The sequence below is a fragment of the Rhinopithecus bieti genome, unplaced genomic scaffold (assembly GCF_001698545.2).
Source record: "Rhinopithecus bieti isolate Rb0 unplaced genomic scaffold, ASM169854v2 scaffold_31548, whole genome shotgun sequence".
NCBI lineage: Eukaryota > Metazoa > Chordata > Mammalia > Primates > Cercopithecidae > Rhinopithecus > Rhinopithecus bieti.
In genome coordinates, this window is record NW_016814470.1 from 5,240,713 (window position 1) to 5,259,904 (window position 19,192).

General features: G+C 45.8%; 1 protein-coding gene and 1 long non-coding RNA gene across 2 annotated transcripts in view; one reads left to right on the plus strand and one right to left on the minus strand.

Moving 5' to 3' along the window:
- Window positions 1–12,048, minus strand: part of MAP2K1 (mitogen-activated protein kinase kinase 1) — a 124,493-nt gene extending 112,445 nt beyond the window's left edge. Inside the window, exon 1 of the mRNA XM_017851066.1 lies at window positions 11,440–12,048. Coding sequence (XP_017706555.1) covers window positions 11,440–11,519 — 80 coding nt within the window. The 5' untranslated portion in view covers window positions 11,520–12,048. The remainder of the gene's footprint in view (window positions 1–11,439) is intronic.
- Window positions 12,049–12,191: 143 nt separating this feature from the next.
- The window catches only part of LOC108514676 (uncharacterized), a 32,591-nt gene continuing 25,590 nt past the window's right edge, over window positions 12,192–19,192 (plus strand). The window contains exon 1 of the long non-coding RNA XR_001881289.1: window positions 12,192–12,261. This is a non-coding gene — a long non-coding RNA (uncharacterized LOC108514676). The remainder of the gene's footprint in view (window positions 12,262–19,192) is intronic.

Genomic DNA, 19,192 nt, shown 5'->3' on the forward strand with positions numbered 1-19,192 from the left:
TTGTGTATGTCTGGGTTTTTTTCCTGAACCTCAGAGTAAGTTTTGTGCATTATGTATGAATATGAATTCTCCTACATAATATCTGTACCATCATTACGTTAAAAAAAATTAGCAATACAGCCAGGCATGGTGGCTCACACCTGTAATCCCAGCACTTTGGGAGGCCGAGGCACTTGAGGTCAGGAGTTTGAGACCAGCCTGGCCAACATGGCGAAACACCGTCTCTACTAAAAATACAAAAATTAGCTGGACATGGTAGCATGTGCCTGTAATCCCAGCCACTCGGAAGCCGAGGCATGAGAATCGCTTGAATCCAGGAGAAGGAGGTTGCAGTGAGTCGAGATTGCACCACTGCACTCCAGCCTGGATGACAGAGACTCCGTGTCAAAAAAAAAAAAAAATTAGCAATACTTTACTAACATTTCCCCAACTGTCTCAACAATGCATTTTATAACTGTTTTTTGATCCAGTACAGAATTGGAGTTCAGGCAGTATATCTGTTTTTCTGTTTTGTTTTTGAGACAGGGTCTCACTCTGTCACCCAGGCTGGTGTGCAGTGGTGCAATCATAGCTAACTGCAGCTTGGACCTCCCAAGCTCAAGTGATCCTACTGCCCCAGCCTCACAAAAGGCTGAGATTACAGGCGTGAGCCACCGTGCCCAACCCATGCAGTACATTTGATCTGCATGTCTCCTTAATCTCCTATCCTAGAACAGCACCACTCTCCCTTTTTTCCCTTGATATCACCTTTTCTTTTGAGACAGGGCCCCACTCTCTCCCCAGGCTAGAGGGCAGTGGCACGATTACCACTCACTGCAATCTTGCCACCTGGGCTCAACCAATCGTCCCGCCTCAGTCTCCCAAATAGCTGGGACTATATGCACGCACCACATCTGGTTAACTTTTGTATTTTTGTAGAGACAAGGTCTCACCATGCTGTCCAAGCTGGTCTCTAGCTCTTGGGCTCAAGCAATCCTCCTGACTTGGCAGGCCTCCCCAAGTGCTGGGATTATAGGTGTGGCCTATAATACCATGGCCACCCTTATACTGACTTTTTTTTCTTTTTTTTTTTTAGATGGAGTCTTACTGTCTTCCAGGCTGGAGTGCAACGGCATGCTCTTGGCTCACTGCAAACCCCACCTCCTGGATTTAAGCAATTCTCCCACCTCAGCCTCCCGAGTAGCTGGGATTACAGGCACGTGCCACTACACCTGACTAATTTTTGTATTTTTAGTAGAGATCGGGTTTCACTATGTTGGCCAGGCTGGTCTCGAACTCCTGAGCTCGTGATCTGCCCGCCTCAGCCTCCCAAAGTGCTGGATTACAGGCGTGAGCCACCGCACCTGGCCTATACTGACAAAATCAGTTGTCTTAGAGAATGTTTCACATCCTAGGTTTGTCTGATTTGTTTCCTCTTGGTGTCATTAACTCATTCCTCTATTCCTGTATTTGCTATAAACAGGAAGTTAGATCTCAAGGCCTGATTAGATGTAGGTTTGGGGCCGGGCGCGGTGGCTCAAGCCTGTAATTCCAGCACTTGAGGCCAAGACGGGCGGATCACAAGGTCAGGAGATCGAGACCATCCTGGCTAACACTGTGAAACCCCGTCTCTACTAAAAAAAAAATACAAAAAGCTAGCTGGGCGAGGTGGCGGGTGCCTGTAGTCCCAGCTACTTGGGAGGCTGAGGCAGGAGAATGGCGTGAACCCGGGAGGCGGAGCTTGCAGTGAGCTGAGATCCGGCCACTGCACTCCAGCCTGGGTGACAGAGTGAGACTCCGTCTCAAAATAAATAAATAAATAAATAAATAGATGTAGGTTTGGGCTAGATTTGAAGGACAAGCAGCATATGAAATATCTAAATCAACATGATTTATCAACATTTACAATTTGCTATTAAGAACAAAAGGAACCATTCAGACTTCTAAGGAGGAAATCAAACGCTGGCATCATTAACACATCCCATTTGCATAGCATTCCAGTGATCGTAAAGTGCTTTTTCTTTTTTCTTTTTCCACTCTTGCCTCCCCATAAAGTGCTTCTGTGTATGTTATTTTGGATGATGCCCTCCCACCCTACTTCCCTCATGGGTTTCTTATTATCAGCCTTACTCTACTGAGGAAAACTAGGTTCAGTGAGGTTAAGTGATATGACCGAGGTCACATCATTAAAAAGTGTTGCAGGACGGGCATGGTGGCTCATGCCTGTAATCCCAGCACTTTGGGAGGCCGAGGTGGGTAGATCACCTGAGGTCAGGAGTTCGAGACCAGCCTGGCCAACCTTGTCCAGGTTTCACCTTGTCCTGGTGAAACCTTGTCTCTACTAAAAATACAAAAATTAGCTCGCAGTGGTGGTGTGCGGCCGTAATCATAGCTACTTGGAAGAATCACTTGAACCCAGGACGCAGAGGTTGCAGTGAGCCAAGATCATGCCATTGCGCTCCAGTTTGAGCAACAAGAGTGAAACTCTGTCTCAAAGAAACAAAAAAGTATTATAACTAAGTGAGGAGTGATGTAACTGTGCATGGCAGGGAGTTGCTCAGAAAAGACTACACCCATGGGAGATAAGCTTTATGTAAGATCTTGAAAGATGGGTACCATTCTGGGCAGACACGGTGTCTCACGCCTGTAATCCCAGCACTTTGGGGGACTGAGGCAGGCGTATTACCTGAGGTCAGGAGTTTGAGACCAGCCTGGCCAACATGGTGAAATCCTGCCTCTACTAAAAACACAAAAATTAGCTGGGCATGGTGGTGTGCGCCTGTAATCATAGCTACTTGGGAGGCGGAGGCAGAAGTGGCAGTGAGCCAAGATTGTGCCATTGCACTCCAGCCTGGATGACAAGAGTGAAACTCCATCTCAAAACAAAACAAAAAAAAAGGGCCAGGCATGGTGACTCACACCTATAATCCCAGTACTCTGGGAGGCCAAGGTGGGCAGATCACGAGATTGAGGACATCCTTCTTAAATTTTGTACTAAAAATACAAAAATTAGCCAGGTGTGGTGGTACACACCTGTCGTCCAGCTACTTGGGAGGCTGAGGCAGGAGAACTGCTTGAACCCGGGAGGCAGAAGTTGCAGTGAGGCGAGATCGCGCCACTGCACTCCAGCCTGGCGACAGAGTGAGACTCATCTCCAAAAAAAAAAAAAGATGGGTACCATTTATTTTATTCCAGGCACCACAGCAGACAGTGGAGAAGTATCAGACAATCACAGTCCCTGTTTTCACAGAAGCTAAAGCATAATGGCAAGTATAAAACAAAAATAAAATCATGCAAGAGGGCCAAGCCCAGCTCACGCCTGTAATCCCAGCACTTTGGGAGGCCAAGGCAGCAAGACCAGACAGATGTAAGAAGGTTAAGAAGCAGTATGCTAGGCGCACAGTGAGGAGAGTAAAGAAAGTGGTAAGTGGACCACAGCAGGTGAACTGAGAAACAGAGGAAAATCAAGCTGGATAGGCAAGACAGGGCCAACAGCTACAGGAGTCCCCACTCAAATGCAGTTTTGCTTTGACAATTCCAGTTACCCACAGTAAGTACAGTAACCACATTCATGTAACTTTTATTACAATATATTGTTATATTTTTTATTAGTTATTATTGTTAATCTCTTACTATGACTAATTTAGAAATTAAACTTTATCACAGGCACATACTGCATAGGAAAAAACATAGTATATGCAGGGTTTGGTACTACTGATATCTGTGGTTTCAGGCATTCACCAGGGGTCTTGGAATGTGTGCCACTAAGATAACGGAGGACTACTGTACTCTACTACAGTATCCTCTTCCTTTTTTTTTTTTTTTTTTTTTGAGACGGAGTCTCGCTCTGCCCCAGACTGGAGTGCAGTGGCCGGATCTCAGCTCACTGCAAGCTCTGCCTCCCGGATTTATGCCATTCTCCTGCCTCAGCCTCCTGAGTAGCTGGGACTACAGGCGCCCGCCACCGCGCCCGGCCAGTTTTTTGTATTTTTTAGTAGAGATGGGGTTTCACCATGTTAGCCAGGATGATCTCGATCTCCCGACCTCGTGATCCACCCGTCTCGGCCTCCCAAAGTGCCAGGATTACAGGCTTGAGCCACCGCGCCCGGCCCCTCTTCCTTTCTTTCAAAGGTGCATAAATAAGTGAAATTGGAATTCTGTGAGTGTTTACATTCAAACAAGAGTCCCATATATTTCCTTGCCATGGGTTAAATCATCTTTAAGAATTTCTTTACTATTTCTGTATCTGCTGTAATAGCAGCAGAGATGTTCTTCCCAAAGACACAGGCTTAAGCAGGCCTTTTTCACATGAAGCTGTTCTGAAAGACAGCACCAGTATTAGTTACTGCATCAACTATCCAATAGAAGCATCCAACTTCAAAACTACAAAATCAGTGTGAAACCACTTCAAAAGCTCCTAGTTATCAGGCCAGACACGGTGGCTCATGCCTGCAAACCCAGCACTTTTGGGAGGCCAAGGAGGGAGGATTGCATGATGCAAGGAGTTTGAGCCCAGCCTGGGCAATATAGCAAAACCCTATCTCTAAATTTTAAAATTAGCCAGGCATGGTGGTACGTGCCTGTAGTCCCAGCTACTCAGGAAGCTGAGGCAGGAGGATTCCCTGAGCCCAGGAATTTAAGGTTATAGTGAGCATCAATGCACTCCAGCCTGGGTGCCTGAGCAAGACCCTGTCTCTTAAAAAAGAAAAAAAAAAAGTTCCTAGTTATCATGGTGCACATCTCAGAAAGAGTCATAAGAGACAAAAAAAAAAAAAAAAAAAGCACATCAACCTGTCTCAAACTTTCATCCTCCAGGGCCTTCATGCTCTAACAGATGTGTGTTCCTTACAAACCTGGCAGAACTGCTGATGCTATGAACTACACCCTGAATGCAATAAGTAAGTCTGAGTGTTTCAGGGTTACATAGAAACAGTTCAAAATCCAAAATCATGAACACTACTAAGGCCAAGCAGTGAACCCTCCTAAGGTTATTCGGCACCTTATAGTCTTCAAATAAATTTTATACATCTTCAAAGTATTCCTCTGGGGTAGGATCTAGTCAGCCATTTAATCAACAGATATCTACCGAGTATTTTCCATGTGCCAGAATCTGTCCTACACACTGAGCAATGAACAAGGCAAAGCCCCAACCATCATGAAGCTTACACTTGGAGTGGCAGAAGAAGATAAATACTTATACACGACGCACCCTCAGTTACTAGTCTGTGCTACAAAGAAAAATAAGGCAAAATCAAGCAGCAGAAAATGACAGGGAGTTCTGTATCAGAGTGATCAAAGACGGTCTCTGTCAAGAGACATTTCAACAGAGGGGTGAAGAAAGTGAGGAAGCAAGTCATACAGTATTTGAGAGATAAGCTTTCCAGGCAGCAGGAATGGCAAATGCAAAGATTCTAAGATAAGAATGTGCCCAACCTATAACCCAAGAGCACAGAGGACAGTGTGGCAAGAGTGCATGAGTGAAGAGGACACTAGAAGAAAACTAAGGACCTGATCAGGTAGGGCCTCATAGGCACCATGGTAAAGATATTGTCACAATTATCACCTCCACTTTACAGTTAAGGAAACCAAGAGTCAGAAAGTCGAAAGGACTTGCCCAAGGTCAAAGAAAAAGTGAGATCTCGAGAGGTACCCTGCCTCACTACTGCAACTGGATTAACGGTATTGTTTTAAAGAGATGAATGGCTGGGCGCAGTGGCTTACGCCTGTAATCCCAGCACTTTGGGAGGCTAAGGAGGGCAGATCACAAGGTCAGGAGTTGGAGACCAGACTGACCAACATGGTGAAACCCCGTCTCTACTAAAAACACAAAAATTAGCTGGATGTGGTGGCAGGCACCCATAATCCCACCTACTTGGGAGGCTAAGGCAGGAGAATTGCTTGAACCTTGTGGGCAGGGGTTGCAGTAAGCCAAGACTATGATGCTGCACTCCAGCCTGGGCAACACAGTGAGATTCGTTTCAAAAAAAAAAAAAAGAGAGAGATTAATAATACGTCTTATCCTGGAAGGAGAGGCAATGTACCCTAAGACCCAGCAATTCCACTTCTGAGTACATTCCACAGGAAACTCACAACATCCAAAGGAGACAAGGATGTGCAAGGATGGTGATGGTCATGGTCTTGGTCATGGTCATGGTCATGGTCATGACCGTTTGAGGCAGTAAGGAGTTGGAAAACAACAAAGATGTCTAATTCTAGAGAAATAAATAAGTAAAATGTGGCAGATGCACATGACTGCTCTACGACCAAGAGAAATAATGAACTAGACACATATTGTATAGCATCATGAATAGAGCACAAAACAAAATTGGAAGAAAAAAAAAAAGAAACTAAGGCTGAGCACGGTGGCTCACACCTGTAATCCCAACACTTTGGGAGGCCGAGGCAGGCAGATTACCTGAGGTCAGGAGTTCGAGACCAGCCTGACCAACATAGTGAAACCCGTCTCTACTAAAAATACAAAATTAGCCAGGCGTGGTGGTACATGCCTGTAATCCCAGCTACTCAGGAGGCTGAGACAGGAGAATTGCTTGAACATGGGAGGCGGAGGTCGCAGTGAGCCGAGATGGTGCCATTGCACTCCAGCCTGGGCAATAAGAGCAAAACTCCATCACAGGAAAAAAAAAAAAAAAAGAAAAGAAGAAAAAAACAAAGAAGAAACTGATATAAAATTTAGGGATGGTCACTGCTTCTGTTCAAATACTCCTGGTTCACCAGCACAGTGGCTCATACCTTTAATTCCAGCACTTCGGGAGGATGAGGTGGGCAGATCGCTTGAGCCCAAGAGTTCAAGACCAGCCTGAGCGACATGGTGAAACCCCATTTCCACAAAAAAATCAAAACTAAGCAGGGCGTGATGGCATGCACCATTACACTCCAGCCTGGGCAGTGGGAGTAAAACTCTTTCTCAAAAAAAAAAAAAAAAAAAAAACACACACACACACAAATACTCCTGTTCTCCCCCTTTCAAGGTCACTGCCCTCCTTGAAGGTCAACATGGCCACATTATTTGCTCTGGCCAAAGAAATGGTAGCAAAAATGACAAAGCTCACTTCTGGGCAAAACTTTAAGAGCCTGAATGTGGCTCTTCACAAGATTCCCTCCTCATGTAGGTGTATTTCAGAGGCGATGCCTCAATCAGTCTGGATCCCTAAAGGACTCCAATGTACAGAGCCTCCCACTGACCGGAAAGTGTGTTAAATTACTGAGATTTTGTGGTTGTTACCTCAACATAACCTACTCTATCCTGTCTATGAAATGCAGATTTCTGGCACAATAGCATTTTAGAATCCTAAGCAGAAGCATACGAAATCATCCTTCTACTTCCCAAGGGTATACACATAATCAAACTAACAGGTGGAATTATAAAACCATATAAACACCTTAGAATGGTTGAGTGGGTGACTAAAACAAAAGGAAATGGAGAGAAAAGGAATGAGCATAAAGGGGAAAAGAAAAGGAAAAGACGTAAAAAGTTTGATTAAACCCATTGTGCAAATATTAGAAATTTCATTCACTCCTTGATTCAACAAACATCTATGGACCTATTATGTGCCAGGAACTATTTTGGGTGTACTTACAGAGCGGTGAGTCAAAAAAAAAGGCAGTGCTGTGTTTAAAGTTTATAGTGTACAGGAGAGACAAATATTAAGAACACCCCAGTAAAAAATTGCAATGATTAAGTCTTATTAAAAGCTCAGGTGAGTGCCAGGCACAGCAGTAGCCACCTGTAGTCCCAGCTACTCAACAGGCTGAGGTGGGAGAATCACTGGAGTCCAGGAGTTCAAGAACCAGTCTGGGCAACATAGTGAGACCCCCGTATCAAAAAAAAAAAAAAAAAAAAAAAGCTCAGGTGACATGACAAAGAGGGACCACATTCCTCTGAGATGTTTATAAACATTTAGGTGAAGACTGCTTCCTGCCTCCCTAGGGAAGGAGGGGTGATTCATTCCAGGCAAAGGGAACAGCACGTACAGAGGCCTGCAGTGAGTATGGACCATCCCATAGAGGAAGTGAAAGAGGACTAGAGTGGTGGAAGAAAAGAGTGGCAGGAAATGTGGTTAAAGAGATTGGTGGGAGGGGGCAGTGGGGACAACAGGCAGACCACTTAGTCTCATAGTGCAATATAAGGAGTTTGGATTTTGTATAACTGCAATAGAACCAGAAAAACATTTTAAACAGAGGAATAATACTATCTTATTCTAACACTTAAGACCCTAGTAATATGTTCACATGTTTTGCAAAATATGCAAAAGAAAGCTATTTTGCACGATTTTCTTTGAGGACCCCTACAACCTCAGGTTCCGTATTACCCAACTCCATCTCTGAATTGGGTAAGGGCTATGTTAGAGGTAAGCAAAAGGTGCCAAGGGAAAAGCAACCTTGCCAATTTGGTACCAAGAGTTCTTTACTGTCAAAATGGATTTTCTTCTTCTTTAGTTCACGTTGTCTGATAACGTTCAAAATTGTGCCCTGGTCTAATCACAGAAATCATGAAAGCAACAGAATTCTTTCTGCTGGTAGCACAAGATGGGGGACATTTTGCTTGAGAAACACTGTCAGAAGTGAAAGATGAAGATGTGTAAAGCTTTCCCTCTCATTCGTGATACGAAATATAGGGAAACAGTCCCTGTTTATCTTGGGCAGTCTACACAAAGATGCCTCCTATTGTAACACAGTAATGAGTCATAGACATAGATGCAGACGGTACAAAAAACTAAACTAGGGAGAGGTGATTGTCCAGAAGCAAAGGTACCTTAACACACAATCCACCACCATGAATGAAAATCACCTTCCAGTTTCCTTCAGTCCAACACTTAGGCAGTAATAAAGGCACCAGCAGCCAACAGCTTTGGAAGGTTTACTATGTACTACCTCATTTAATCTTCACAACTATGCTAAGTAGGTTCTATTAGCCCCATTTTTGCAGATGAAAAAACTAAACCTAAGCCTTAGACTAAAAGACTTGAACCAGGTCACAAAACCACAACAGAGGCCAAGCTGTAATCCCAGCACTTTGGGAGGCTGAGGTGGGAGGATCACCAGGTTAGGAGTTTGAGACCAGCCTGAGCAACATGGTAAAATCCTCTCTATTAAAATACAAAAATTAGCAGGGTGGGGTGGCGCGTGCCTGCAGTCCCAGCTACTCAGGAGGCTGAGACAGGAGAATCGCTTGAACCCGGGAGGTGGAGGTTGCGGTGAGCCAAGATCGCACCACTGCACTCTGGCCTGGGTAACAGAGAGAGACTCTGTCTCAAAAAAAAAAAAAAAAAAAAAAACCCACAACAGAGCTAGGCTTCAAACTTAGCCTGACTCCAGAGCCCCTACCTTTTAACCACTGTTTAGACCTTCCCAGTCCCATCCAAATTTTTCTGCCACCAAATCTGGGGTAGTTTCTTCTCATCCTGCTTTTACTGTTTTAATGAAATCCCTCCTCCTTGAGAGAATACAGTTGTGGTGTCACAATTACAACAGAATAACAGGTACTTCTACTCAGTATCTACTTCCAATCAAATAGGAAAGGATAATCAGGCCACAACATTCAGCCAGAATCCACTGTGGTCAAAACTTGCCCTAACAACAGTCAGGACTTTCTGTCTATTTTAAGAGGGTGAAACACTGTATCCTAAAACTGAATAAATGGGCCCGGTGCGGTGGCTCACGCCTGTAATCCAGCACTTTCAGAGGCCGAGGCAGGCGGATCACCTGAGGCTGGGAGTTTGCCACCAGCCTGAATGACCTGGAGAAACCCAGTCTCTACTAAAAATACAAAATGAGCTGGGCGTGGTGGCTACTCAGGAGGCTGAGGCAGGATAATCGCTTGATCCTGGGAGGCGAAGGTTGCAGTGAGCTGAGATTGCACCACTGCACTCCAGCCTGGGCAACAAGAGTGAAACTCCGACTCAAAAAAAAAAAACAAATGTTTGCAATGCAATAATACAATCCAACTACCTATACAAGTCAGTATCATGCAAAATAGACCCCACAGGACTGACAGGGGACTAAAGAAGAGAGTCGGCTGGGAGAAGGACTGAAGAACACAGTTGAACACACACCATGGGTCCACCATTGACCTTGTGATCATTACAGGGATGGAACAAGTCATCAAGCCAACAGGTCCCCAGGTTATTAAAATCTAGAGAAAGCTGGCTGGGCAGAGTGGCTCATGCCTGTAATCCCAGCACTTTGGGAGGATCGCTAGAGCCCAGGAGTTCAAGACCAGCCTAAGCAATACAGCAAGACCCCATCTGTATAAAATTTTAAAAAATAAAATTTTCTAAAAATCTAGAGAATGGAAGGGAGGTTACAGAAGTCACCAAAGAGCAGAAGGTGCAAGCCTACCCCGATTTCATCAGTTAGCTCCCTAAAGTCTGCAGTGTGCAGGTAAAAAAAGATTAAGAACCTAATCTTTACTGAAGGTTGGGCAAACCACCACCAAAAAAAGGCAAATAATAATAACCTAATCTTTTCTGGCTATTTCTCTAGCCAGCCAAGCAGTTTTCCCTCACATAGTCTTGTCCCTTACCTAGAACCCAAGCGAGTTGTGGGAACTCAGAAACCCCCAGGAAACAGCCTCAACATTATTTAATGAAATCAAGTGCTCGTTTGTGAGCAACGTTGGAAGCTGCAGAGATGGAGCACCTAGCATGTGGTTTCTAGGTCATGGTGTTCATGCCTCAGGTGAGGAGTTTAAGGGCTCCTGGTCAAGTACGGAAAGCTAGGAAATCCTTAGTGAGAAAATGGTTTGTTCAATGAATGAATGAATGAATGAATGAAGAGTCGGATGAAGAAGAAAGCCGCTTTCTTGAGCAATTTCCCAGGAAAGCCAAGGACCGGGAACCTCCAAAGTCTGCAAGGAAAAGCCACGAAGTCCACACAGACTTCCAGCACGCCCCTGCCAAAGTCAGCAAGGAAAAGCCACGAAGTCCACACGGACTTCCAGCACGCCCCCGCTGGCCAGGCAGTTGACCTGCAACAAGGCACTCAGACCCCACAGGTGTCAGGCATGAAGGTGAGGATGATGCTCCGCACTTAATAACCTGAGCCGGTCTCCAAAGCACAGATGCGATCTTAATTCTTTCCAAAACAGTAGCCTCCTCTCCCCATTACAGGCCAGACTCCCAGAGGATCACATTTAGAACAGAGCTGGGGGGAGGTAGGGGAGACGTGCTAGCTTTTATTTTCTTGGGAGAAGACTGCACAGTGGCCAGGAACCACTAAAACGGTCGGGAAAAGGGGTGCAGAGGGGAATCGAGACCCGCAGGATCCGCTAACTCGTCTGAGTCAGAAGCACAATCAGTGCTTAGTCACCGATACCTCGGCGGCCGGGAGTTCCTCGCCCCCTGCCAGTCCCAGACGTACGTGACAAACCAGAACGGAGCCTGGCGCGCGCTCCTGCTCCCCAGCCCGGGCCCCGAGGTTCACCGCCCGCCTCATACTTACTCCGCAGAGCTGGTCCCGTTAACCGCGGAGCCGTCGGGGGCCGGGTTCAGCTGGATGGGCGTCGGCTTCTTCTTGGGCATTTTGGACCCGGGTAAGGCGCTTCCAACTCCGGGGGGAGGGCAGCACCTCTCGCTTCCTCCCGCTGCGCTGCCCCGCGCCCGCTGCGCAGGACCAGGTCCGGGCCGCTAACCCCGGAGCTGCCTTCAGAGGGTGCGCCCCGCGCGGTCCCGTCAGCGCCGAGGGGCCGGTAGCGGTCTCAGTGGACCCCCGCCCCACCCGCCCGGGACTCGGCTCCGCGCGCAGAGAGCCGAAGGGCTGCCCTGCAAGAGCGGAGCGGGCTGAACGTGCGGTTCGGCAGCCCAGGATTCCCTCCCTCTCTCCCAACTGACCAGTCCCTCCGGCTCCGGCGGCCCAGCCGCGCGTGCACCAGAGCCCAGCTCCAGCTCCTGCCGGAGAAAGTGCCGCCGCCGCCGTCGTGCTCCTAGCCGCTCGGCGAAGCGGCCCTGGGAGGGACTGCAGGCCGGGGGAGGGGCGGGGAAGGGGAAGCCTCGCCCCCCACCCGGGATGCGGCGCTTTCCACACTCCCACTCGGCTCCGCCCCTATTGCCTCTCAGACAACCAATGGGGGCAAGCCTCGGCGGCAGATGACGCGGAAATACGTCACGGGAGCGCGGCGCGCTGCCCTGGGGGCGGGGTCCGTTGCGGGCTCCACGGCGCCCTCTATCGCCCCGAGACTCGCAGGTGGACTCAGCAGGGAAGAGATCTATGTGGCTGCGTGGTGAGCTCCTCCAGGCCAGGTGCTGCGCGGCCTCCACCTCTGCGGTAACCGGCCTGCCCCCGATCCCTGTCCCCAAGCCGAGTCGTGTTGACGGAAATGAAATAACAAAATAAATAAGGAAAAGGAACCCTTCCTGTGTTCAGAGGAGAGGCAGCGTGGGGGATAGGAAACTTGTTGAGAGACTCCTTTGAGCCCAACAAACTGTCGCATATATATTTTGTTTGTTTGTTTAATGGTAATACTACTGAGAAGGGTGCAAGGAAGTGGATACTCCGTGCTGATGAGATTGTATATTGCAACAGTTTTTGAGAGCAGGTTGATGATTTTTTTTTTCTTTTTCAGACTTGGGAACTTTTTATTTTTTTTAAGACGGAGTATCCCTCAGTCGCCTAGGCTGGCATGTAGTGGCGTGATCTCGGCTCACTACAACCTCCGTCTCCCAGGTTCAAGAGATTCTCCTGCCTCAGCCTCCAGAGTAGTAGCTGGGATTACAGGCACCTGCTGTCATGCCCCGCTACTTTTTGTATTTTTGTAGAGACGGGTTTTCACCATATTGGCATATTTTTTAAAGCCTTGAAAACAGTGTTTCGGGCCAGGAGCAGTGGCTTACGCCTGTAATCTCAATTTTGGGAGGCGCAGGCAAGAGGATCACTTGAGCCCAGGAGTTCGAGACCAGCCTGGGCAACATAGTGAGACTCTCATCTCTATTAGCTGGGAATGGTTGTGTGCAGCTGTAGTCCAAGCTACTGAGGAGGCTGAGGCTGGAGGATCACTTGAGCCCAGGAGTTTGAGGCTGCAGTGAGCTATGATCACACCACTGCACACCAGCCGGGGCTACAGAGCAAGACTCCCTTTGAAAAACTTTCATCCAGGTCGGGTGCAGTGGCTCGCGCCTGTAATTCCAGAACTTTGGGAGGCCGAGGCGGGTGGATCACGAGGTCAGGAGTTCAAGACCAGCCTGACCAATGGTGAAACCCCGTCTCTGCTAAAAATACAAAAAATTAGCTGGGTGTGGTGGTGGGCGCCTGTAATCCCAACTACTTGGGAGGCTGAGGCAGACAATTGCTTGAACCCGGTAGGCGGAGGTTGCAGTGATCCAAGATCGCACCACTGCACTCCAGCCTGGGTGACAGAGTGAGGCTCTGTCTCAAAAAAACACAAACAAAACGAAAAAAAAAAACCTTTAATCCAAAAATTCCTGTTCTGTGAATTACTAAAGAAATAAGATGTGAATAAAGAACTTAATAAAATAAGAGGCACAATGCCCATTCTGAAGTGCACATTCAGTGTTCCTCTTCCCCTTTTCCATCCTAAAATATTCAGTGCCAAAGACATTAGGTGTACAGAACAAAGGTACATCTACACCTGGTTGTCCACAGCCAGGTGTCAGTGACCTACCAGGTAAGGAAGCTGAGGAACCTGAGAAGGTAAAGAGGGCTTGAACACCTGGGAGGCAGCCCTACACAAAGTCTAAGCCCTAGAGCCCAAGACCAGAGAACAAGGCGTCCAAGTGGGAAAGGCCTAGAAGCTTAGATGGGAGGTTAGTTGCATTCAGGATGATTGATTAAGTCACTAAATGTATTAAGCATGACAGAGCCAGCTTTCTCACTGTGGTAGAATGGGAAGGGAGAATACCCTATGCTATTGTATTGGAATTGGAGATATCAGTGTGAACTCATAGTTGGTTTTGTTTTGTTTTTTGGTTTTTTTTTTTTTGAGTGGAGTTTCGCTTTTTTTGCCCAGGCTGGAGTGCAATGGCGTGAGCTCGGCTCATTGCAACCTCCGCCTCCCGAGTTCAAGTGATTCTCCTACCTCAGCCTCCCAAGTAGCTGGGATTACAGGCATGCACCACCACGCCTGGCTAATTTTGTATTTTTAGTAGAGACGGGGTTTCACCATGTTGGCCAGGCTGGTTTCAAAACTCCTGACCTCGGGTGATCTGCCCACCTCGGCCTCCCAAAGTGCTGGGTTTACAGGCATGAGCCACTGCGCCCGGCATGAACTCATAGTTTTTTTAAAAATAAATTATACTGGGGTGGATGATGCAGTGGTCGCTACCACCTGTAATCCCAGCACTTTGTGAGGCGGAAGCTGGAAGATCACTTGAGGTCAGGAGTTCTAGACCAGCCTGGCCAACATGGTGAAACTCTGTCTCTCCTAAATTACAAAAATCAGCCGGGAATGGTGGTGGGCACCTGTAATCCCAGCTACTCAGGAGGCTGAGGCAGGATAATTGCCTGAACCGGGGAGGCGGAGGTTGCAGTGAGCTGAGATCATACCACTGCACTCTAGCCTGGGCAACAGAGCGAGTGAGACTCTGTCTCAGAAATAAATTAAATAAATAAAAAAATTTCATTGTGTATATTTGAGGTTTATAACATGATGTTATGGGATATATATAGATAGTAAAATGGTTACTATAGTGAAATGAATTAACATTCTGTACTGTCACATAAAGGCTTGTGTAAAGTATGACAAGAGCAGCTAAAATCTACTTATTTAACAAAAAACTCAGATACAATACAATGTTATGAACTATGGTCTTCATGTTGTACATTAGATCTCTAGACTTCTTCATCCTACATATCTGCTGGTTTGTATTCTTTGACCTACATCTCCCCATTTCTTTTTCCCAAAGTTTTTAATATAGAAGCATAGATGTAAATGTATGCATGTGTGTATAGAAGTGATTGTATCCTTGTTCATGTTAAAATGCATAATTTTTAGTGTCAGAGTAAAATAATAAACATTAAAAAGTTAATTGAAGGCCGGGCATGGTGGTGCCTCACACCTGTAATCCCAGCACTTTGGGAGACTGAGGTGGGAGGATCACCTGAGGTCAGGAGTTCGAGACCAGCCTGGCCAACATGGTGAAACCCTGTCTTTACTAAAAATACAAAAAGTATCTGAGCGTGGTGGTGGGTGCCTGTAGTCTTAGCTACTTGGGAGACTGAAGCTGGAGAATCACTGGAACCCAGGAGGTGGAGGTTGCAGTGAGCCAAGATCACTCTACTGCGCTCCAGCCTGTGCAACACAGTGAGACTCTGTCTCAAAAAAAAAAAAAAAAAAAAAATGAAACTTTTCAAAACAATGTATTATCAAGGCACTCTATCTGAATTCTGGTATAATTTTATATTTACTAGTTCAAATAGAAACGAATAGGACTTTGAGCAATTAATTGGAATTTTCAAGGCCTCACTTCCACTCTGTGAAAAATGGAGCATTCTTTTTAATATTGAAATATTATGATTCTATGCATGCTGGGTTGGCCTCCATTGAGTAAACCCTAAGCCCTTATCATGGTCCAAGAAGCCCAGATAAACACTTACCCCTGGTTAAAGTTTGCAGAATAGTTCAAGGTAGGAGAATTTGTTTTCCTCATTTCCTTTTCAGACCGGCAGTGATCCATCGGTTCTGTCAGCTTTTCCTGAGGGCCTAACTTAAGTGCTGACCATACAGACAAGAATATGACTGAACTATATGTATATGAATCAGTGACCACCATGTATAATAATAACTGTAACATACATATTTGATCGAAACATATCAGCTTGCTCTATTTGTAGGTCAAAAATGTTCGAATATTGGCAAATACTGGTTCATCCCATTTGTACACAGTGTAGTTAGATCACAAATGTGAAGATCCAAGAAATATAGGCCAGGTGTGGTGGCTCACTCCTGTAATCCCAGCACTTTGGGAGGCTGAGGCAGGTGGATGACTTGAGTCCAGGAGTTCAGTACTAGGCTGGGCAATGTGACGAAACCCCATCTCTACAAAAAATACAAAAATTAGCCAGGCATGGTGGCACGTGCCTGCAGTCCCAGCTACTCTGGAGGCTGAGATGGGAAGATCGCTTGAACCGAAGTCGAGGCTGCAGTGAGCCATGATCTTGTACCCCAACCTGGAAAACACAGAAAAAGAAATACAAGGACAACCAGTGATGAAAACATACCATGAATTGAGGAGTACATTTAACTCAGACCTCTATATCTTAGGTTCAAAAATCAAACAAAACAAAAAAACCTGAACTTGAGAGAGAAAGACCTGAGATTAATTCCAGTTCTGCCCTTAGCTGATTACTTACCCTCTCTGAGCATCAGTTAATTTACCTATAAAATGAAAATTATACTATCTACTACTGCACTAAATAGTTATGAGCATTAAATGAAATTGTGAAAGAATAGTTCCTAACACACAGGAGCTAAACAAATGGTGATGGTGATAGGTTTTCATCATGTAAACATAATCTGCTGGAAGAAGAATAGTTTTGTTTTGTATTGTTTTGTTTTTGAGACGGAGTTTTGCTCGTTGCCCAGCTGGAGTGCAGTGGTGCAATCTCAGCTCACTGCAACCTCTACCTCCCAGGTTCAAGTGATTCTCCTGCCTCAGCCTCCTGAGTAGCTGGGATTACAGGCGCCTGCCACCACACTCAGTTAATTTTTTGTATTTTTAGTAGAGACAGAGTTTCGCCATGTTGGGCAGGCTGGTCTCAAACTCCTGACCTCAAGTGATCCCTCGCCTCGGCCTCCCAAAGTGCTGGGATTACAGGTGTGAGCCACAACACCCAGCCGAAGGAGAATAATTTATAGAGGCTTTCCGGGAGACAATTTCCTCTTCAGAAATATTCACACACTTTGATTCAATAATTCTACTTCCATGACTCTCTTTTTTTTTTTTTGAGACGGAGTCTCGCTCTATCGCCCAGGCTGGAGTGCAGTGGCCGGATCTCAGCTCACTGCAAGCTCCGCCTCCCGGGTTTACGCCATTCTCCTGCCTCAGCCTCCCAAGTAGCTGGGACTACAGGCGCCCGCCACCTCGCCCGGCTAGTTTTTTGTATTTTTTAGTAGAGACGGGGTTTCACGGTGTTAGCCAGGATGGTCTCGATCTCCTGACCTCGTGATCTACCCGTCTCGGCCTCCCAAAGTGCTGGGATTACAGGCTTGAGCCACCGCGCCCGGCCCGTGACTCACTTGTAAAGAAATTATGAAAGCTATACAGAAGAATGATCAACATAGTATTATTTAAATAGGTAAAATCTGAAATTACCTAAATATTCAACAGAAGGGAAATGAATACATCATTTATGACATACCCATATGATGAAATACTGGACAAGAAAAGACTTTGATTTCTAGAAATTTCAAACAATAGGAATTAATATTTTTTAACAGTACTTCTAGAAAAACCTAGGATGTTTATTCTTTTTTTTTACTTTTTCCAGATGGAGTCTTGCTCTGTTGCCCAGGCTGGAGTGCAGTGGTGCAGTTGGGGCTCACTGCAACCTATGCTTCCCAGGTTCAAGCGATTTACCTGCTTCAGCCTTCTGAGTAGCTGGGATTACAGGCACCCACCACCAGGCCCAGCTAATTTTTGTATTTTTAGTACAGATGGGGTTTCACCATGTTGGTCAGGCTAGTCTCGAACTCCTGACCTCAGGTGATCCACCCACCTTGACCTCCCAAAGTGCTCAGATTATAGGCATGAGCCACTGCACCTGGCCCAGATCTCTGTTGTTTTATCATAAACAGAAAAAAGTAACCTCTACATCAACACCCAAAGACAAATGAAAGTAGAATGAGTTAGCATTGGACACCACTATTTTTCGTAAAAACCAATAGAACATATAGATATCTGGGAAATGGCCAGGACTTTCAATGTCATGGAGTATTTAGTTAAGGAAATAGGGACAACTACCTGGCCATTTGGAAAAGAAATTGAGGTGTATCCCTACTTTTTATCCTATAATAAATTCCAGGTGCATTGAAGATGCAATCAAGGCCAGGCACAGGAGCTCATGCCTATGATTCCAGCATTTTGGGAGGCAGAGGCAGGACAATTGCTTGAGGCCAGGAGTTTGAGAACAGCCTGAGCAATATAGGAAGACTCCACCTCTACAAAAAAATAAACTTTGGGCACGGTGGCTCATACCTGTAACCTAACACTTTGGGAGACCAAGACGGGAGGATTGCCTGAGGCCAGGAGTTTAAAACCAGCCTAGTCAACATAGTGAGACCCCCATTTCTAAGAAAATATTTTAATAAAATTTTAAAAGATAAACTTAGCCGAGCATGGTGGCACATCCCTATAGTCCCAGCTACCTGAGAGGCTGAGGTGGGAAGATTACTTAGGCCCAGGAGGTCAAGGTTAGAGTGAGTCATGATCAAACTACTGCACTCCAGCCTGGACAATAGAGTGAGACTCTGTCTCAAAAAAAAAGGAAGAATAAAGAATAAAGAAAGAAAGATGAAATCATAGAAGTACTGCTAGAGAAGCTAGAGAAGATCATGGGAAAATGATTTTTTAAATTTTGGAATGAGAAAAACATTTGAAGAAAGACACAAACTGTCAAAAGCATAAAGGCAAAGATTAATAAAATTAACCTCACAAACATTTGACATTTCTCCATGGAGGAAAAAAACACCTTGTACAGAGATATAAGTGCACAAATGATAAGCTGAGAAAATAAACATTTACAATATCTGCAATATAATAAAAGTCTAATTTCTTTAATATAATTAAGAGTAATTGGCTGGGCACGGTGGCTCACACCTGTAATCCCAGCACTTTGGGAGGCCAAGGAAGGTGGATCACGAGGTCAGGAGATGGAGACAAGCCTGGCCAACATGGTGAAACCCCGTCTCTACTAAAAATACAAAAATTTGGCTGGGCACGGTGGCTCATGCCTGTAATCCCAGCAATTTGGGAGGCCAAGTTGGGCAGATAATGAGGTCAGGAGTTCAAAACCACCCTGGCCAACACAGTGAAACCCCATTTCTACTAAAAATACAAAAATTAGCCGTACATGGTTGCACACACCTGTAATCCCAGCTACTCGGGAGGCTGAGGCAGGAGAATCACTTGAACCTGGGAGGCAGAGGTTGTGGTGAGTTGAGATCGTACCACTGCACTCCAGCCTGGGTGACTGAGTGAGACTCCGTTTAAAAAAAAAAAAAAAAAAAAAAAAAAAAAAAAAA